Source organism: Episyrphus balteatus, chromosome 1 (assembly GCF_945859705.1).
Source record: "Episyrphus balteatus chromosome 1, idEpiBalt1.1, whole genome shotgun sequence".
NCBI classification, from domain to species: domain Eukaryota; kingdom Metazoa; phylum Arthropoda; class Insecta; order Diptera; family Syrphidae; genus Episyrphus; species Episyrphus balteatus.
Window position 1 is genome coordinate 10190150 of NC_079134.1, and position 17719 is coordinate 10207868.

The 17719-nt window shown below is 30.3% G+C and overlaps 1 protein-coding gene across 5 annotated transcripts in view; it reads left to right on the plus strand.

Moving 5' to 3' along the window:
* The window catches only part of LOC129906605 (tyrosine-protein kinase Btk29A), a 245300-nt gene that overhangs the window by 216588 nt on the left and 10993 nt on the right, over positions 1-17719 (plus strand). For all 5 annotated transcript variants that reach the window (XM_055982415.1, XM_055982417.1, XM_055982420.1 and 2 more), the window contains 2 exons: positions 16492-16628; positions 16779-16898. In XM_055982415.1, coding sequence (XP_055838390.1) covers positions 16492-16628; positions 16779-16898 — 257 coding nt within the window. The remainder of the gene's footprint in view (positions 1-16491; positions 16629-16778; positions 16899-17719) is intronic.

Consider the following 17719-nt stretch of genomic DNA (forward strand, 5'->3'; position numbering starts at 1 on the left):
AAGTGGGATAATACAAACTCAAAGCTCTGTCTTATTCACTGGTCATTCGTTTCGCTGACAACTGGTTGTCCTCATTTTCTTGAAAATCAGCTTTTATTATGCTGCTGCTTCTGCTGGCTGGAACAGACATTAATTCGCCTTTGGTTTGGATTTTGATTTCAAAATTGTTTGTTTTGGTTTCTTTTTTTTTCAACTTCACTGTCTCTGTAGCTAGCCCTGATGTCGACGACGACTTGTGGGTATAATAACAGCGGTATAGAAGATTACAAACACGTTACACTTGGGATAGATGGATTACGATTGAGCACGCACGTAAATGATTGATTAGTTTCAGAATCCGATAGACTACTTGGTACTTCTGTTGTTGCTCCTTGCTGGGCTTCGATAAGCTACCATACTGCAATTGGCTATCATAATGATGAAGGGTTTGTTGTTAGTTGGTTGGAAAATGATTTTCTGCTTAAATCATGACATGAACATGCATTTTATTTTCCTTTTTTTTTTTTTTTTTTTGAGGGCAAAACAAAATAAGGAAGAAATAATTCACGAAGACACTTATACGAGGTTTTTATGTTAAGCACATATTTACGAATAAGCATGATAAAGAAGAACTTAAAACTGAGTGAGGATAATGTTTCGCTCGTCTCGACAGGAAACGATTTGTGATAAAATCTAAATGGGCTAAGTTTTATGAACATTTTTTTTTATACCTACTCACTCAGAGGGATTTAAGTTTTGAGTCAGGAAAACTTTTACAGATAATAAAAATCAAATCAATAGATTTTTAAAAGAGTATTTATTTCGAAACTAGCTTAACTGGCAATGTAGTAAATTGTACAAAGAAGTGATAGAAAAAAAACGTGATGAGTGTTAAATGTTGTTAAATATATTAGCGAACTGGCAACAACACTTTCATCTTCTTAAAATTTCATCTACTTTAACTTAAATGACCGACATCAAACTTTTGGATATTTTTTCGAGTTTGTAGAAACTTGAAATTTGGAAAAGTGAAAAACTGATCAAAAATTTCAAAATCGTTAAACTGTATTTATTTTTAATGAAAACAAAATTGGAATGTCATTTTAAAGTTATAAAAGATTCGTATTTATTACATAAGTGTAACTGGGAGAAATTAATAAATCAGAAAAACATTCTATGACAGGTTCTGTTAGATATACTGATTTTCAAAATCAAAAGAATGATCTTGTCTAAAAATTAACATTTGAATGTTTGCATTAAAAACCTTTGACCCTTTTTTGAGAAAATTCAACTTGTTTAAAATTGTTATACGGAAGGTACTATCTTGTAAAAACCAGAATTTGTATCTAGAAAGTGTGTATTTTTTTGTGAAAAAAAAAATCAGAAGAATAGTTATAGTTTCACTTTTTACTGTTTTTCAAACAATTTCTTTCATTCTACAAAAATATCTGTTATACCTAGTTTTTTAAGGATACTCAATTTTTTTTTTTAAATCTTGTTCTGATTGTTTTTCCAAACATTCGACATTTTAGAAAAAAATCATTCATCCTTTTTTGTAGAGAGTTGTTTGAGCTATAACTTCTACATATTATTATAAAACTTTTATATATTTAATATTTTAACAAAAAGGAGTAAAGAACCGGCATTTTCAACATTATTTGACTTTTAGTAACATAAAAATCTATTTTATTTGGTACGAATATTCAAAGTTTCTAACTGCACATCCAAGTCTTTGAACCTTTTAAACCTCTTCAATTCTTTTCTTTTTCTATCACTTCAAATTCACAGGTTTTGAAACCATTCACGACAAATTTAGTCACTTGAAGTAGTCCTGCACTGAGGTGTTACAAAAGCAATCGGTGCGCCTCAGCTTCAATTTGGTTTTGCATAAAGAAGCTGACTTAAATAAAAGCTTAATGTATCAAAATAAAAATAAATTTCACAATTTTTTTTTTAAGTTTCTATTTAAATGATGAAAAAATACTAGTGACAATTGTTCGTGCAATAAGGACTCCAAATTACTTATGTAACCTTTTTTTTATATTTGTACTCCTACGAAACTATGGCTTTTAGTAATCCCACCCGTGATAGTAAGAAAACACTGTTACAAAATGGCGTATTTTCTTTTCAAAAGGAATTAATCAATCAAATACAATTTATTTGTGTTATGGAAGTCCATAAAGTATGAACCTTACCTATATATAAATTTCCCACCCGTTACGTTGTAATATCCCATTATTTTCTTTTACATTTGAAATTCGAATCCTTCTGGTTTTTTAATAAACTTTTAAATATGGAAAAGCTATGCTAAGCTATGTGCAAAACCTAACTAGGTATAGTTTTTCGTGAAATTGAATAGGATTTTCCAAATTAGCGTAAAATATTCATCCAGTTTTTAATAAATACTTTAATACTTTATTATTTTTTTTTAACTTTACCATTATTTAAATATTATAACAATATTATGTGTAAAAGTCATCTTAATAATCTTTTTTTTTTTCTTTATTTTCAGGTATGTAATCAAAATACATAATGACAAAGAAAACACAGGGTGGTAAGAATAATATTGTATCCTCTTTTCTGTTTGGCTTGATTTAAAATTCCAAAAAATATCGAATCCGTTAAAAATCGATTAGCGAATAAAAAAATTCTGAGTCCAGTGCATTGACAAAATTTCATATTTTTATTTTCTCAAACGATAAAGAATTGGTCGAAAACCAAAACTCTGAGTTTTCAAACTAGCGAAGTTCGCCTTTTGACCGCCGTTTTGGATTTCAGTTTTTCTGTTATATATCGCGTATTCTTTTGGTCGTATGAAAAAATTTGGAAGATAATAAATATGTAGGTACTTTCTTTCATACGAAAATAATTTAATTCGAATTAAAAACTAATTTTCAAACTGAAAAGTAAATAAAATCAGATTAAAGATGCAGCTTTGCCGATATTCAATACTGTTTGCCCAGCTTCTTTTAATGTGTAAATAGTGTCTTTAACAAAATACCATACAATTTTCAATTCTAAGAAACAATATCTAAAATTTAATTGACCGTTCTTATATGCCATCGGTCTTGAAATTAAATCTTGAATTCAACAGTTAAGTACTAGTTTGGAAATGTTCTTCTTTCAATGAAATAAACTAATTAACATTGCGGAAGTGTTGCCGCATTAAAATAATTTTATTATAGTAAAACCCTGGCCACACATCGAGGTGTTAATTACCAACCTAGAACTAATTTGGTAATAGCACGTTACAATTACCGTTTTCCAAGAATCATTGTATGAACACAATTTAATACTTATACAAAAACAATAAAAAATCTAATCAATTTTTCAACCAACAACAACGCCACTAAGCAAATTGTTCAAATAAATTAAATCAAAAGTAAAGACAAAAAAAAAAATTATTGAATTTATTCCAAAAGCGTTTCCCACTTCATAAAATAATATGGCAACGTTTTTCTTAGTTCATCCGTGTTGACACATTGGTTTTATAATATTGTCAGTTCGTTAACCTCTGTCTCTAGTTGTTGTGTGTTGTTTGAAAATTCAAATCCATACATCATCCAAAACCATCATCGACAAACGACCAACGACGACGATTCGATACGAATATGGTTTTCCAACTCTAACGACCGACACGATGACAACGAAATATGTATGTAGGTACCTGTAGCTTTACGGGGCACAACATTCATCATGCTTATAACTCCTATAGCCCTGTTGACTTCCAATCGACTGACACTTCTCTGTCTCAAGCTTATAGCACACACATGTGATGGAAACTAATAGAAAAAAATTGAAAGAAAAAAAAAAAAACAGACTGTCAAACCAAACTGACAGAAACTATGTAACAAAATGAAAGCTAAATTACAAATCATCAACACAAGATATATGATGAAGCAAACAGTGGGACAATTTTTTTTTTTAATTTGCTGTATTTACAATTCAAAGTTTTCCACTTGAGTGATAAAGAAGTCAACAAAGAGTTTTTATTTGACTATTTATCATTTCTTTACCAAACTTAGCTCTCGAAAACGTCCTTGTTGTGAATTAGACCAGTTTATACCAATTAGAAAAATTATAAATTTAACGTGAGCCTTACGTGTCGGGATATTATTGACTTAACAAAATGGGTTAAGAAAAGGTATCACCAAACTTTAAGTTAATAAAAGTAGTTTTGAACGTTTATACCAATCGAGAATTCCAAAAAACATTTGAAAGATGTCGTTTAGTATTCGAAGATTACGATTTTCAACGCAACTTAAAATTTAATAATAATTTGGTCTAGTCATGATTTCTTTTTCAAAAGAAGTAATATTATATGTGTGTTAGAAGAATTTATACCAAGCAGGGAATACTTAAACATGTGTTAGGTATATCCAATGTTTTGGGTTGGAAATCTCTAAAAAGAATATTGTAAAAATATCAAAAATATGTAAAAAAAAGCATAAAATTAGGGTCTTAACAGTTTATACCAGTTAAAAATACCATACATAAAACTTGCCCAAGTCATTTAAACAGTGAAAGATTTTTTTATTTATGAATAATAAACTTTCTAAAACATTATTATTACTGATTTTATACTAAATATCAGTCTTATACCAGTTTATACCAATCATGATATCTTTCTCGTTTGTGAGAAAATAATTGATTTTTAATGAAAAATGTTTTTAGCCATGTTTTCTTCCATGAAATGATGTTATTTGTTTATTAAACCAGTTTATACCAATTAAAAAAAATTGGAGTGCATGATTTGTCTCTTTTTTTGTTGCAAATAATACTCAAAAAAACCAGAATTTGTTAGAATTAGCAAACAACAGTGAGTTTTCTATGTTTATACCAATCAGGAATAATATAAAACTCGCAATTTTCCTCTTTTTACTACTTGTCCAAGTGCAACTTATTGAAATTGTGAATAATATGCTTTGTAAAACATCCATTTTACTTAATATAATTTCAAAATTTGTTTTATACCAGTTTATACCAATCAGCAAATTACCTTTCCATCTAATATTATTTGAATTCCAATATTTACCTTCTAGTTATTAGCAAATAGTACATGCGAAAGTTGATAAATTTGAAATAAAATGTTAGTTTATGTTTATACCAGTCACGTAAAAAGCTTATATTCTGGTATATTTGAACTTTTCAACAACCAAGCTAAAAGTTGTGTCGATACAAATTTTTCAAAAAGTCTTTAATAGTTTTTGGCTATTCTTTTAAATAGCCTAGTACACTGTAAATTGTGTTGAGGGATGAAGCCACTAGTTAAAAAAAAAATACAAAATAAAAAGTGAAGAAAAAAAAACCTAACTTATAAAAATATTATTTTAATTTTCATAACACGTCATTGGCGCGGTAATTAATTCATTTTGACATGACCGGGTGCCGCATGAATTTAACAGCAACAACAGCAGCAGCAGTCAGCTCTTGGCTGGCTCGCAGCTTGAGACTCTTGAATCTCTTGAGGGGGATTATGCAATTGAAATTCAACTCGTATGCGACTGAACAGAGCGCTGCAAGTTATGTCATCAACAGAGCTAGCAGCAGCACCACCATCAGTAACAGAAGAGAAGAAGAAGAATGTCTCTGATGGTATAAATCACACACGGATGTGTGTCCTAAATTCATAAAAAAATAATACTACAAAAAAAATAAGAGTTAAATGAAAATTTGATTTGAGGTTGCCTTATTGCGACGACCGACACGACTGATGTACGAACAGTTTGGATTGGTTTGGTTCGGTTCATGTCAGGTCACCAGGGGGGCTTAAATGTATGTCTGCATTGAATTCGCAACGAGAGGGTATACGTATATTCATATCAAGGAAAAATTAAAAAAAAAAATATATCCAAAAAAGTGAAGGCGCATGCAACATACTTGTACCAAAAGTGATTGGGACAAGAGGACGACGTTTGATCATTAATTTTTGTGCTGCAAAATGTCAATTTAAGTGGTGGCACAGTTTAATAAAATAAAAAAACAACTGGTTGAAATTTTTGTGTATTTGCTGCTTGCCTTTCTTATGGTTAATTATACCTCCTATATTGCCGTTTTTTTGAAAGTCCCAATCAGTCTTCTCTCACTCCACAAGCTTAAAGTGATGGCAATTAGTTAAATTTTTTGATACTTTACTCAAGTGGTGATTAAGGTGTGCTTGCTCTTATAGCTGTGTGAAAGGATGATGATTATAAGCTTGAATTAACATAACAGGAATCTTTCAAAAAAAAAAACAAAAAAAAAAAACAAGTGGCACAGCACAAATTTAATCAAATGGGTTAAGTCATCAATTTTATGGGTAGTTTATTTTTTAATGAAGAAATAACACGCTAAAAAATTTGATCACTTTTTCTAATGTCACTAAATCATTTTGCATGTTAAGACGGATAGTATCACAACTAAAAAAACAGGATTTTTGAGGAAAAGTTAAGTTAGAAAATATTAAACTTTGAAACAGATGAATTTAGTATCTAAACTTCGGCGAGTTTTTTTTACATAGAGTCATGCCAGTTGTGACACTATTTGCCTCAACGTGCGATATATCTCCAAAAGGGTAACTTATGCACCTGAGGCGCTTGAAACATTTTTGTAGCTTACTTCCAAAAGTTTAACGTTTTTTTAGTGTGGTTTTGTATATTCATAAAACTTTAAAGATATTCGAGAAAATCCTTGTTTTTAGTCAAAGTTTGTAAGCGACTAGTAAAGATAAAAATCTTCAATTTTTGGTACGAAACAGTGACTGCCAGTTAATAATAAAACTGCATCCCACGAGACAGTTTGAATTTGTTCAGTTTTTATCGGTTTACGCCGAATCTCATTTTTTGGACCCTCATAAATTTTTTGAAGCCAATTGTTTCTCAATAGAGCTGTAGCAAAACGTATGTATTCGTTACTAAAATGCGGGTATTTATTTGAGTAACGAGTAACGAAACGTTACTTTCTAAACAGTATCGTTACTCGTATGTTTCGTTACTGGGTACTGAAGTAACGAAACATACGAAACGTACGAGATACGAAACATACGAGTAAAGACGCGATTCCAGTTTCAATACTTAATTCGATGTAAGAGATACGAAATGAAGTGATACACTCAATTTGTCGCATTTCGCATCTTGTGTCGGTATCGTAACCATAGTCAGAATGCTAACTGCAGATAATTATCTGGAGTTTACTTTTGTATCGATTAAAACAGTAGTGCCAAGGTTCATGTGTTGTCGATAATTTATACCTACAGAAATATCAAAAGAGACGTTTTTGTATTTTCTCTATTTGGCCGAAATATGTATATCCACGACGCACCCAATCTGTTTATGGCCTTGGTGTTAATGGTATTGATATTTAGCTTAAGAATGTACAAAAGTTTTTTGGTTTTTCAAAAAATTAGTTTATTTTGGGTGCAAAATTTTCAACACAAAAAAAAGCAGAGAAAACGAAGTTTGAAAATCACTTTCAATAGAAAAAATAAATGAAAAATTGTTCGACATGGTTGTATTGAAGTGTTAATATTTCGAGATCTGCGCGTTGTACTTTTGAAATAAAGGTCTCTAAAGAATTGTGATAAGATTACTGAAAGAATATAAACAAAAATTACCAAAGTTTTGTCTAAAAATTTGGAAAAAAAATCAAAAAAGTTTCCACGTTTGATTAAAAAAAAACGAAAAAAATTCAATACAGCTACCTTTAAACTCTTATTACATGAGAATGCCCCAACTAATTTTAATGTTCATGACCTTAAAATGTAGCTTAGATTAAAGAAATTGTTTTTGGTTTTTTTCAAAAAAAAAATTTGTACACCCTTATACCAATGTACGAAACATACTTAAAATACCAAACATACGAAACGTATCAAATACATGAAATATACGAAATGTACGAAACACACGAAGCATGCGAAAGTAACGAAAGTAACGAAACATGCGAAACACACGAAACACACGAAATATGCGAAAAATGCGAAACCTACGAAAGTAACGAGTAACGATATTATTGATGCGGGTACTTAGTATCAAAAGTAACGTATACATGCGGGTACTCATTTTGTCGTTACTTTTACAGCAATATTTCTCAATTCAAACTCTAAATGCTTTCTAAAAATCAATAAAGAGCAAGCAGTGCAAGTAAGATCCCTTTTTTTGTCACCATTTTTGGGTTATTGTAGACAGGTGAGAAATCTCTTCTCCATCAAATTGGCTGTATTGAGAGTTCGACGATCTTACAGATTACAGTACTCGGTAAAAAGTCCAGTAAAAAATCGATAACAAAATTCAATATTTAGTTCCCGAGTTTACAACGAGATTTGTCGCAGTCTAAATAGATATAATCACAACAAAAACATTACTGTTAAAAAAAGAGCCAAGTTCTCCTATGTTGAAATTATGCTGGCACAAAAAGTACTGAGATGTAAAAGTGTACCAAGTTCTAAAGTTTGGGTTCAAATTCGTATCAATAAAATTTTGATTGTTCTCTTGACAATTTTTCTTTTAATTTCCGATTTTTAAAGTTATTTCAAAAATTGCCAAGTAAACAATCAAAATTTTATTGATAGGAATTTGAACCCAAACTTTAGAACTTGGTACACTTTTACATCTCAGTACTTTTTGTGCCAGCATAATTTTAACATAGGAGAACTTGGCTCTTTTTTTAACAGTAATGTTTTTGTTGTGATTTCACTACTTTTTGCAAGGTAAGGCTGTAGAATTGAAAATCTCTATATTTGATGAAAATTCAGTGAAAATGGGCGGTTGCCACGCCCCCTGGCTGAAATTCTCAAATTTTAAATTTTTTCCTTCGTATAAACTACCAACTCAACCATTCTACCAAATTTCAAGATTCTAAGATAATCAGAAATGCTCTATAATATTTGATGAAAATTCAGCGGAAATTGGCGGTTGCCACGCCCCCTGAATTGAAAATCTCAAATTTTCGATTTTTTCCTTTGTATACACCACAAGTTCTATCACCGTGTAAAATTTCAAGTTTCTACGATAACGGGAAGTTCTTCATAATTTTGATGATCTGTCAGTGAGTAAATCAGTCAGTCAGTCAGTTACGGTTTTTGAGATTTTCGAAGCCCTATATCTCAGAAACTACCCTTCGTAGCAAGCTGAAATTTTGTGAGGGGTTTTGTTTTGACTAGCTTAACAAATGAAGCGAGTTTGAAATTTCTAGTATCTTTGGTGTGGAAGTTAGAGGGGGGTCGAAAATGGCCTGAGTTGTTTCCTGTAAATAAGGGTGTAGTGCCAAAGTTGCTAGAGAACTTGGCTGGGCACTACCGTGCCCCTTGATAATAGGTAATAGAATAATTGGTTTAGATGAAAATACCAGTCCTGAAACCGAAACTCGATGTTAAGTTAACATCTTGGGCGTTCACCTAAAATGCTTAAAAGGATCTTATAGGTCATGTTCAGCCTAAAAATTCCCTCAGTGAATAGGGAATAGCTAGGTATGTAATTTCTCGCAAGTTCCAGAAACAGTTTTCTGGCGAAATTGTGTTTTGCAGCTTTTCAAAGTTGAAATTTCTCCTCATCTATTTGCTATTTGCTCTGAAACTTCGCTGGATATACGCACATAAAGCTTACCAGATATTTATATATAAGTTTATGCTAACTAACTTTCAGTAGGGTGCAAATTTGTCCAAAAGTCAATTTATACGAAACTATTTAATTTATTAAAGAAATTCGAGTTCTCTTTCTTTCAATTGCTGAATTGTGAGTTTTGCGCAAAATTATTGTGATCATTGATAACTCATGCTCTAGAACAAACTTTTGTTCATATTTCCTATGAAAGTATCTCAGGTGTTACTGTTCCCGAAACAGATATTTCCAACTTTCGTGGCTTTGTGTGACTAAGTAATATTGGATGGACCCTATTCCGAAATTCACAAAAATTTTTTTTGTAGTTTACTAATTTTTGGAAAATAAAACTTTCACATTCTATTATTCATTTCTCTATTCACAGCGTTGATTTCATGGGCGACACATAGGTTTGAAATCATTGGCTTGGTTTTCCATTTTAACTAATTGTCTGAAAACTCACCATCGCTCAAAACTGCAGTATAATTCGATTTTTTAGGAAAAAATTCATTGGTTTCTTTGAAAGTTGGTTTAAAAGTGAAACATTGTTAGGAAATCATTTGCGTGAAAACACTATTTCATTCCAAAAGCCTGTATTCTTAAATTTTGTTTGAAAATTTCAAGTTCTTCAATACCTTAACGGATTTTTCGTTCGTCAAGCCATTCTTTTGTCAAGCCATCAATCAAAATCCAGAAACCTTTTTTTAAGTTTAAATATGTAAAGCTGCGTCACACATTCGTTTAATCTTCAATCACTAATTCGTTACGATCACATTATTTCGCACTCCATTCATTCGCCAATCACATAAATCAGTTTATTGTTCCCACACAACTGAAGATTATACATTTTATGATTTTTTTAATGTGGAACAAAATACCAGAGATTTGAATTCAATTTAATAAACAAAAATAGTTTGCTCTTAATCCCCCAAATAGACGCCATTGAACCACTTAACCTTACAAACAAACATTGAATGGTCAGTCTCAGTGTATTTCTCTTGATGTCTGATTTTTTTTTTTTGAAGATTTGGCAATTTTGCTTTCAATTTGAGTTTAAAAAAAAAACTATGACAGATCCAATTTAAGCTATTTCAAGGTTAACAATCTGTTGTTTGTTTTCATTTAAAAAAAAAGTACTTAAATCTACTTTAAGCCTACACACTACTAAGTTTCTGAGGGTTAAGCAAAATTATAATCTTTCTTTGAATCTATGAAAGAAGGCCTTCAAAACAAGGAGAATGTACCAGCAGAAGAAGCGTGTTCATTGCATGCGATAATCATCTGTCAAATTATAATAATCAATTTTTTTTTTGCTTCTCCTAAACGTTGTTGATTGTTTCATGTCAAAGTTGACCACAAAATTACTCTGACTGTGCTTTGGTTTGTGAATAATTTTGTTTTTTGCAAAGACTTTGGCATTTAACGATATACAAGTCCAACTATTGACTATTAGTGATGATGATTGATATACACGAGGGGTAAAGTAATCATTAGAAGAATGTTGAAAGATTGACAATCATCATATGGTTCGCAGGGAATTGTTAATTGTTTACAATTTGTTCTGCTGCAGCTAATTGACTGCAGGCGCTTATTTAAAGTTGATTGAAGTCATTTGCATTTGAAATTCTATTTTTAGCTAAAGTTTAATTGACATGGAATTTATAAACCGCAAGTTAACTTGTTATTTATTAAACTTTTCAAAAGATTGTTTTGAACAAATATGGAAAAGCAGTTTTAATAGAATGGATTATGAACATGCTAGAAATCTAGTAGAACACCCACACAAGATTTATTAAACTAATCTCTTTTTAATTGAACTAGTTTAAGTTTTTTGTGCAGAATTTTTAAAAATGTAAACAAGAAATTTGAATTAATTTAAAATTAAGGAAATAAATTAGAAAAATTAAAAAAGATTTAAATAAATCTATTAAATTAGAAGATTAAAAAAAGATATAATAAGTTGTCAATTTTTGATTTCAATTTCCTTAATTGTTTGAAGAAGTTAAGATTCCTAGTCCACCTACAAATTCTTCCTAATTCCAATGCAATATTATTGACATTCCATAATGGCTGGATTCACATCCGCCAGGATGTAAACATCATAACCATCATAAGTTGGTATATCCTCTAGTTTTTTTATGAATCGGTAGGCGTGGATATAATCTTCCTGTCTGACTTAAGTTTTATTTTTTTCTACATTTTTTGTTTGCTAAACTCTTCTTTATGAAAAGAAAAAAAAAAAAAATTCTAGAATTCAACGATAATTATCTTGGCTCTGCTATTCATTCCAATGGGAGGTTTGGAATAATTTATTTTATTCTCTTTCAATCAGGGTGCTTGGTGCTGATGGTATTTGAATATGATTTCAGCTTTAAACTCGAAACAGAAATCCAAAAGAACAAAAAATACAACAAATCGCATAAAGAAAGACAAATGAAACGGAAACTACTGATGGACATTTGATGGAAACGTGCTTTGAATCCTTCTTTACTTCTATAAAACGACGTAGATTTATATTTTGTGTTCTTTCTTTCAACGCCATCTAGACTTATAGTGTAAACGTAATGTTTCATTTTGTTTATTTTGTTTCTTTTTCTTTTGCAAAATGCTTATTATATTTTTCATTCGACAAGAAGTTACTTGTTCGAAACAAAAAGTCACTCCGAGGAGTATAGAGTAGGTATAGACATCATCTAGTGAATTCAAATTTTTAACATTTTGATTTGAATACAAATTGAATTTTTAGCAAACCATAAAGAGACAAGCGAATTGTACTTTACACTGAAAAGAAAAAAAAACTTTAATCAAAAATAATTTTATACAATTTGACACCTAAAATTAATTGAATTCAAATAATCGAGGTACATTATTAGTTTTAAAAGAACTCAAAATAATGATCACAAGATTTAATTAACGAAAAAGTGGACTTTCAATATTAAATTTTCGAACTATTCGAATAGGTACAATAAATTTTAGCCTTCAAAATAATGATCTGCTTAATTCACTTCAACTTTGAATAGCTCAGCAACTTGAGAGAAAACCGTAATTCAAATCCAAGTCAATATAAAAATAGCACAAACTATTGTCAAAAATAAAAGAAAAACACATACCTACTAACTAACAATAATGTAATTAAATCTTGGAACTACATTTTGACCCACTTCCAATAATGGTATCGAAGTGAAACTTTTTATATGTACATATGTATGTAGTTCGGATGACTACATAAAATTTTAGTGGTCCGGACACTGGGGAGGGGCATTGGGGGGTCGAAACACCTCAAATCAATTAAAGTCTATACAGGTAGATGCAAAAATGTAAGTTTTGCAGGTACGAGCGAGAGACTAAAAAGTAAAAAATAAAATATTTATGTATGTACAATGTACAATATGTACTAATTAAAAGAAGACAGTAAAATCTGCAATCGGTCCCAAAAAGCCAGTAATTCATTTTATATATGGTTTTGATGACAAATTAAACATTTATAGATAAGTTCTTACACGTTTTACGCAAATCATTAGCTTTTTGGGACCAATTGCAGATTTTACTGTCTATTCGAAAAAAACACCCTTTCACCAAAATGTTTTTTATGAAAACTCTTTATTCTTGCTTTCTATCCCAAAATCAATGTTTTTACCAAATTTCATTAGGGTGACCCATCATTTTTGTTTTCACTCAAAAAAACACCCTTTTAACCATGATATTTTTATAGACACTTTAGATTCTTGTTTCTTGTCTTAAAAGTAACATAATTACTAAATTTCAATATGGTACCACTAATATTACTCAAGTATTACACACTTTTTCAAATATACCCATATTTTCTGTAATTAAAAAAAAAAAAAACCCTTTCACATGAAAAAAATTTATAGACTTACATTATTCGTAATTCCCATGGGAAAGAGAACATATTTTATGAATTTCGTAATGGTACCATTTATACCATTTATTTTATCGGACTTATCGCGGATTTTTTTCCCAATTTAGTCAAAAAAACACCCTTTATCCTAAAATATTTGTATAGACTGTTTGGGTTCTTGGTTTCTGTTATAAATGAAACATTTTTACCAATTTTCATTGGTGTAACAATTTTTTCCTAGTTTTTTTGGTACTAATTCCGAATTTCATCATTTCTTAAAAAAAAAAACACCCTTTCACTCAAAATAATTTTGTACACTTTATAGATTCTTAATTCTTATACCAACCAAAACATTTACACCAAGTTTTAAAAATTAATAAAATTTAAGACAGCTGTTAAGATACCTTCCTCACACACAATTTAACTCATCAAAAAAACACCCTTTCACCAAAAATAATTTTAAGAACTTAATGAATCCTTTGTCCCTGCCTTATCTAAAAACTTTATCCCCAATTTTATCAGTGTAGCATGTTTTTCACATGGGTTTCGGTTATATTTTACTTGTTGAAGTAAAAAAACAAGCACCCTTGTTTTTAATCGGTAATAACTTTTCTTAGAGCAATCGTATTGACTTTATTTTTATGTCATTAGATTCAGCATTAAAAATTACCTTGAAAACATGTGTCATATGATGATATTCGACAAACAATTTTTTCAGTATATTTTTGACCTTCACCCCCTCCTTCTTGTTCGCGAAAAAACACCCTTCCATCCAACTGTTTTTATAGACTTTTTTTGTACTTGGTTCTTATCCCAAAAACAAACTTTTTGCCAAGTTTCATGAGTGTAACAATTTTTTTTTTTATTTCTTGATTGTATGTACTATTTTACCTGTACTACTTGTACTTTAGAAAAAAATAAACTCGAGAAAAGACGTTAGTTAGTACTCAAAAACGTTTTTTCTCTTTATATTGGAAAAGTCGTAACGACATGACAGAGCTTCCAAATTTGTCGAAACCCCTTCGGAGGCAAAAAATAATTTTCTGTCACATCCCAGAATCCAAGTATACTTTGTCAACTTTCAAAGCAAGAAAAAACACGCAGACGTGATCAAGGGTCAACATTTAAGATTTAATATGTTGGTGGCTTAGAGTAAAAACCAAATATCTCCTCTTTTTTACATTCTTGACAAAAACACTAAAAAGTATTAGATTTTCAACATAAAGTTTTTGTTTTGATTTAACTAAATGTTAAAGAATTCATAGCATTTGAGAGGTTTTTGTGTTTTCAATCAATTTTTGAAATTGTTTTAATGTGGAGTTAGTTTTTATTACAATATAATTGCTCAGACAATTGCTTGGAGTTAGAACTGCAAGGTCTAAAAAGACAGGAATCAGATAAGCACAATAAAAGCCATTAACTATATTAAAGCCGTAAGACTTTTTGTCTGCCCAATTTCACGAAACCAATTTCTCTGAGTGTAGAAATACATCTTATGAAAATAGTTTGATGAACTCGTGCTTATGTTTTCATCTAAGATGTGTATTTCTACTTAAACTAAACTGGATAAAGTGATCATGTGACCTTGTCGCCATGATCATTTCATCATCCGTATAGAATCGTAATAAAAATTCTAAATTTGAATTTCTAATTAGGTGCATTGTGGTTTAGTTGGTTATATTTTTATAACCGTATTTATGTGTTTTATTTTATTGTTATTTGATGATAAAAATGTTATATTTGCGATTATGATGAATACTGTGGGCTGTGACAAGTTAACTGGATGACCACGAAAAGACAACATTTTTGCAGGTGCCATAAAAATTAGTTTGATATGTCTGGGAAGTTTGTTTTTTTTTGATATACCGACATTTTTGTATTATATAAATTTATAATGCTTTCACATGTGGAACAAATTGATGAAGATTAAAATATATTAGTCGCGGATTAAGCTGAAGCTTAAATTTGGTTTTGGTTGAAGTATTTTTTGCTTTAATATTCGCTAAATCATTAGATCAGCCAGTTAAAATTGTTCCTCATTGATTAACTCAAATGTTATTGACTATATATGGCTTCTCGAATTAACTTTGATTAGGTAATGACATTTAACAGAACCTGTTAAAAAGTGCATACAAATGTTTAAAGATATTAAATTTTATATTCAAATATAAATTTAATTATAAAATATGACTATTGTCGAAGTACACTATTTATATATCCTTGATAACTCTATTCAAGATTTTTATCTTTGCTTGTAGCCAAGAAACCCTTAATTACAACACTTCTTGCATTCAATATTTTTAAAGTGCTTCAAGACCGACATTTTTTTTTTCTATATTTTGAGAGCAACGTGCTAATATGCGTTCTCCTCTTTTACTCTTCCTTTCTAAAAAAAAAACCCCAACACTATGTAATTTTATTTTGTTCCAACAAAATCATCTGCTCCTTTCAATTCATTGAGACGTGAGATGAGAACTAAATTTAAATAAAAAAAAAGAAGAACTGAAAACAAAGTTATTATAATAATCAAACACCACACGATGAATAAAAGACGACTACGATGACGACGACGCAAACGACAATGATGAAGACGACGACGACGTCAAAGTGGCCGGCAAATAACAAACGTTAATTTTTTAAGACATTCAAAGAAAGAAGCTATTTTCTGCTCATCCATGCATATTGCTTTCCACCTATAAACTTAACAAAGACCAGATTCACGGTCCCCATGCATGTCCACCATCACCTCTATACGCACTGCGTCTCGGCAGCAGCGGTGATGGCGGTCGATGGTTCTGTTCACCGATTGGAGCTGTCTCGACAGCTTATCGCCCGATTTAATCGCGTGCATACTGGATGAGTATTCATTTTCATTTCCAGCCTTTATACCTCTTCTTTATACCTTCTCTCTCCACACACTTTGAAATTAATAATTATGACCCATATGCCATCATGGTCGTCGACCATAAGAAAAAAGAATGCAAAATAAATAAATAAAACAAAAACAACAAAAAAAAAATACGTTTTCTTAATAAATTATATTTTATTCTTATATTTTGTCTCTCTTTTTTTCTTTTATAGGCACAGGAAGTTCTCCCGCCCAGAATTCGACACGGAGCATAAGTCCAAATAATTCAACGTCCACCAGTCAATTTAGCCTGCATCATAATAGTTCGGGTAGTTTAGGTAGTTCTACGCCCACCTCATCTCATCTGCCGGTAAGTTTTTTACACAAAAAAATACAAAAAACCAAAAAAAAAACTACAACAAAACCAAGAAAAAGGGTTTCTTTGGTTTTTTTTTGTCTGTGTTTATCGTTAATTGGATTATTATTTATACAATTTGTTTTTTCTTCGCTCTTTTTATAGTCATCCGTTTCAACATTTAAAACGTCAACAAGTATTGTGAACGGAAACGGTACGGTTATTTTGGATAACACAATGCCAGGTGGTATTCCGACGCCCGGTACTCCAAATTCAAAAGCTAAGGTAAAATTTATTGAGAATTATGTATAATTTATGTAAATTAAATAAGTAAATTTATTAGCAATTTAAAGGGCAAGGTTATAGATTTGGTTTTGTTGATCCAAACAAAAGAGCTGAGTAGCGAACTTCTTTTTTTTTTTTTTAGTTATTTTTCTTTTTTTTTTTTGTTGGGTATTATATTTGCATAAACGATGTTTTGTGGTCTTCGATGAATGAGTAAGAGGTTATTTTGTTATAATTTAGCTAATGAGTTAGTTTATTTTAGGGAAGGTTTGTGTTTAAAAAGAAAACAGTAAACGCCTACTTTTTTGTTAGTAAGCATTTAGTCCGAATTTATGATCGCAATCAGAAAAAGACTGGGGTTTGTCTAAAATAAGCGAGTTCAAAGAAAATGTACACACAAATGTAAATTATGAAAAAGTTAACAATATTATTTTCTTTAAAGCCTACTTTCTTTTGTTTTAAGCTGTTTTTACCTTTTGAGGAGAGAAGTGTTATGTTTCCATAAAAAATGTTACGGTTTGCTTTCTGATTTTAAATACATGGGCTTTTTTAATTTCAACTTTTAGAAACCCATATTTTTTACGCAGAGGCATATTTTGCTGAAATTCATAAATAAATTTAAAAAAAATAGGTGTCGTCGCAGAATTATAGAAAAAACTTTTCTATATCTTTTCATAATTAAAGCACAATCCATTAGAAAATATTATTATTTTGAATATTTTTCAGTTTTATGAGATAAATACACACACTTCTTTCAATTTTATTTTCAGTCCAAAATATGATACAGATACTTTAATTTTATCGCTACTATTAAATTAGGG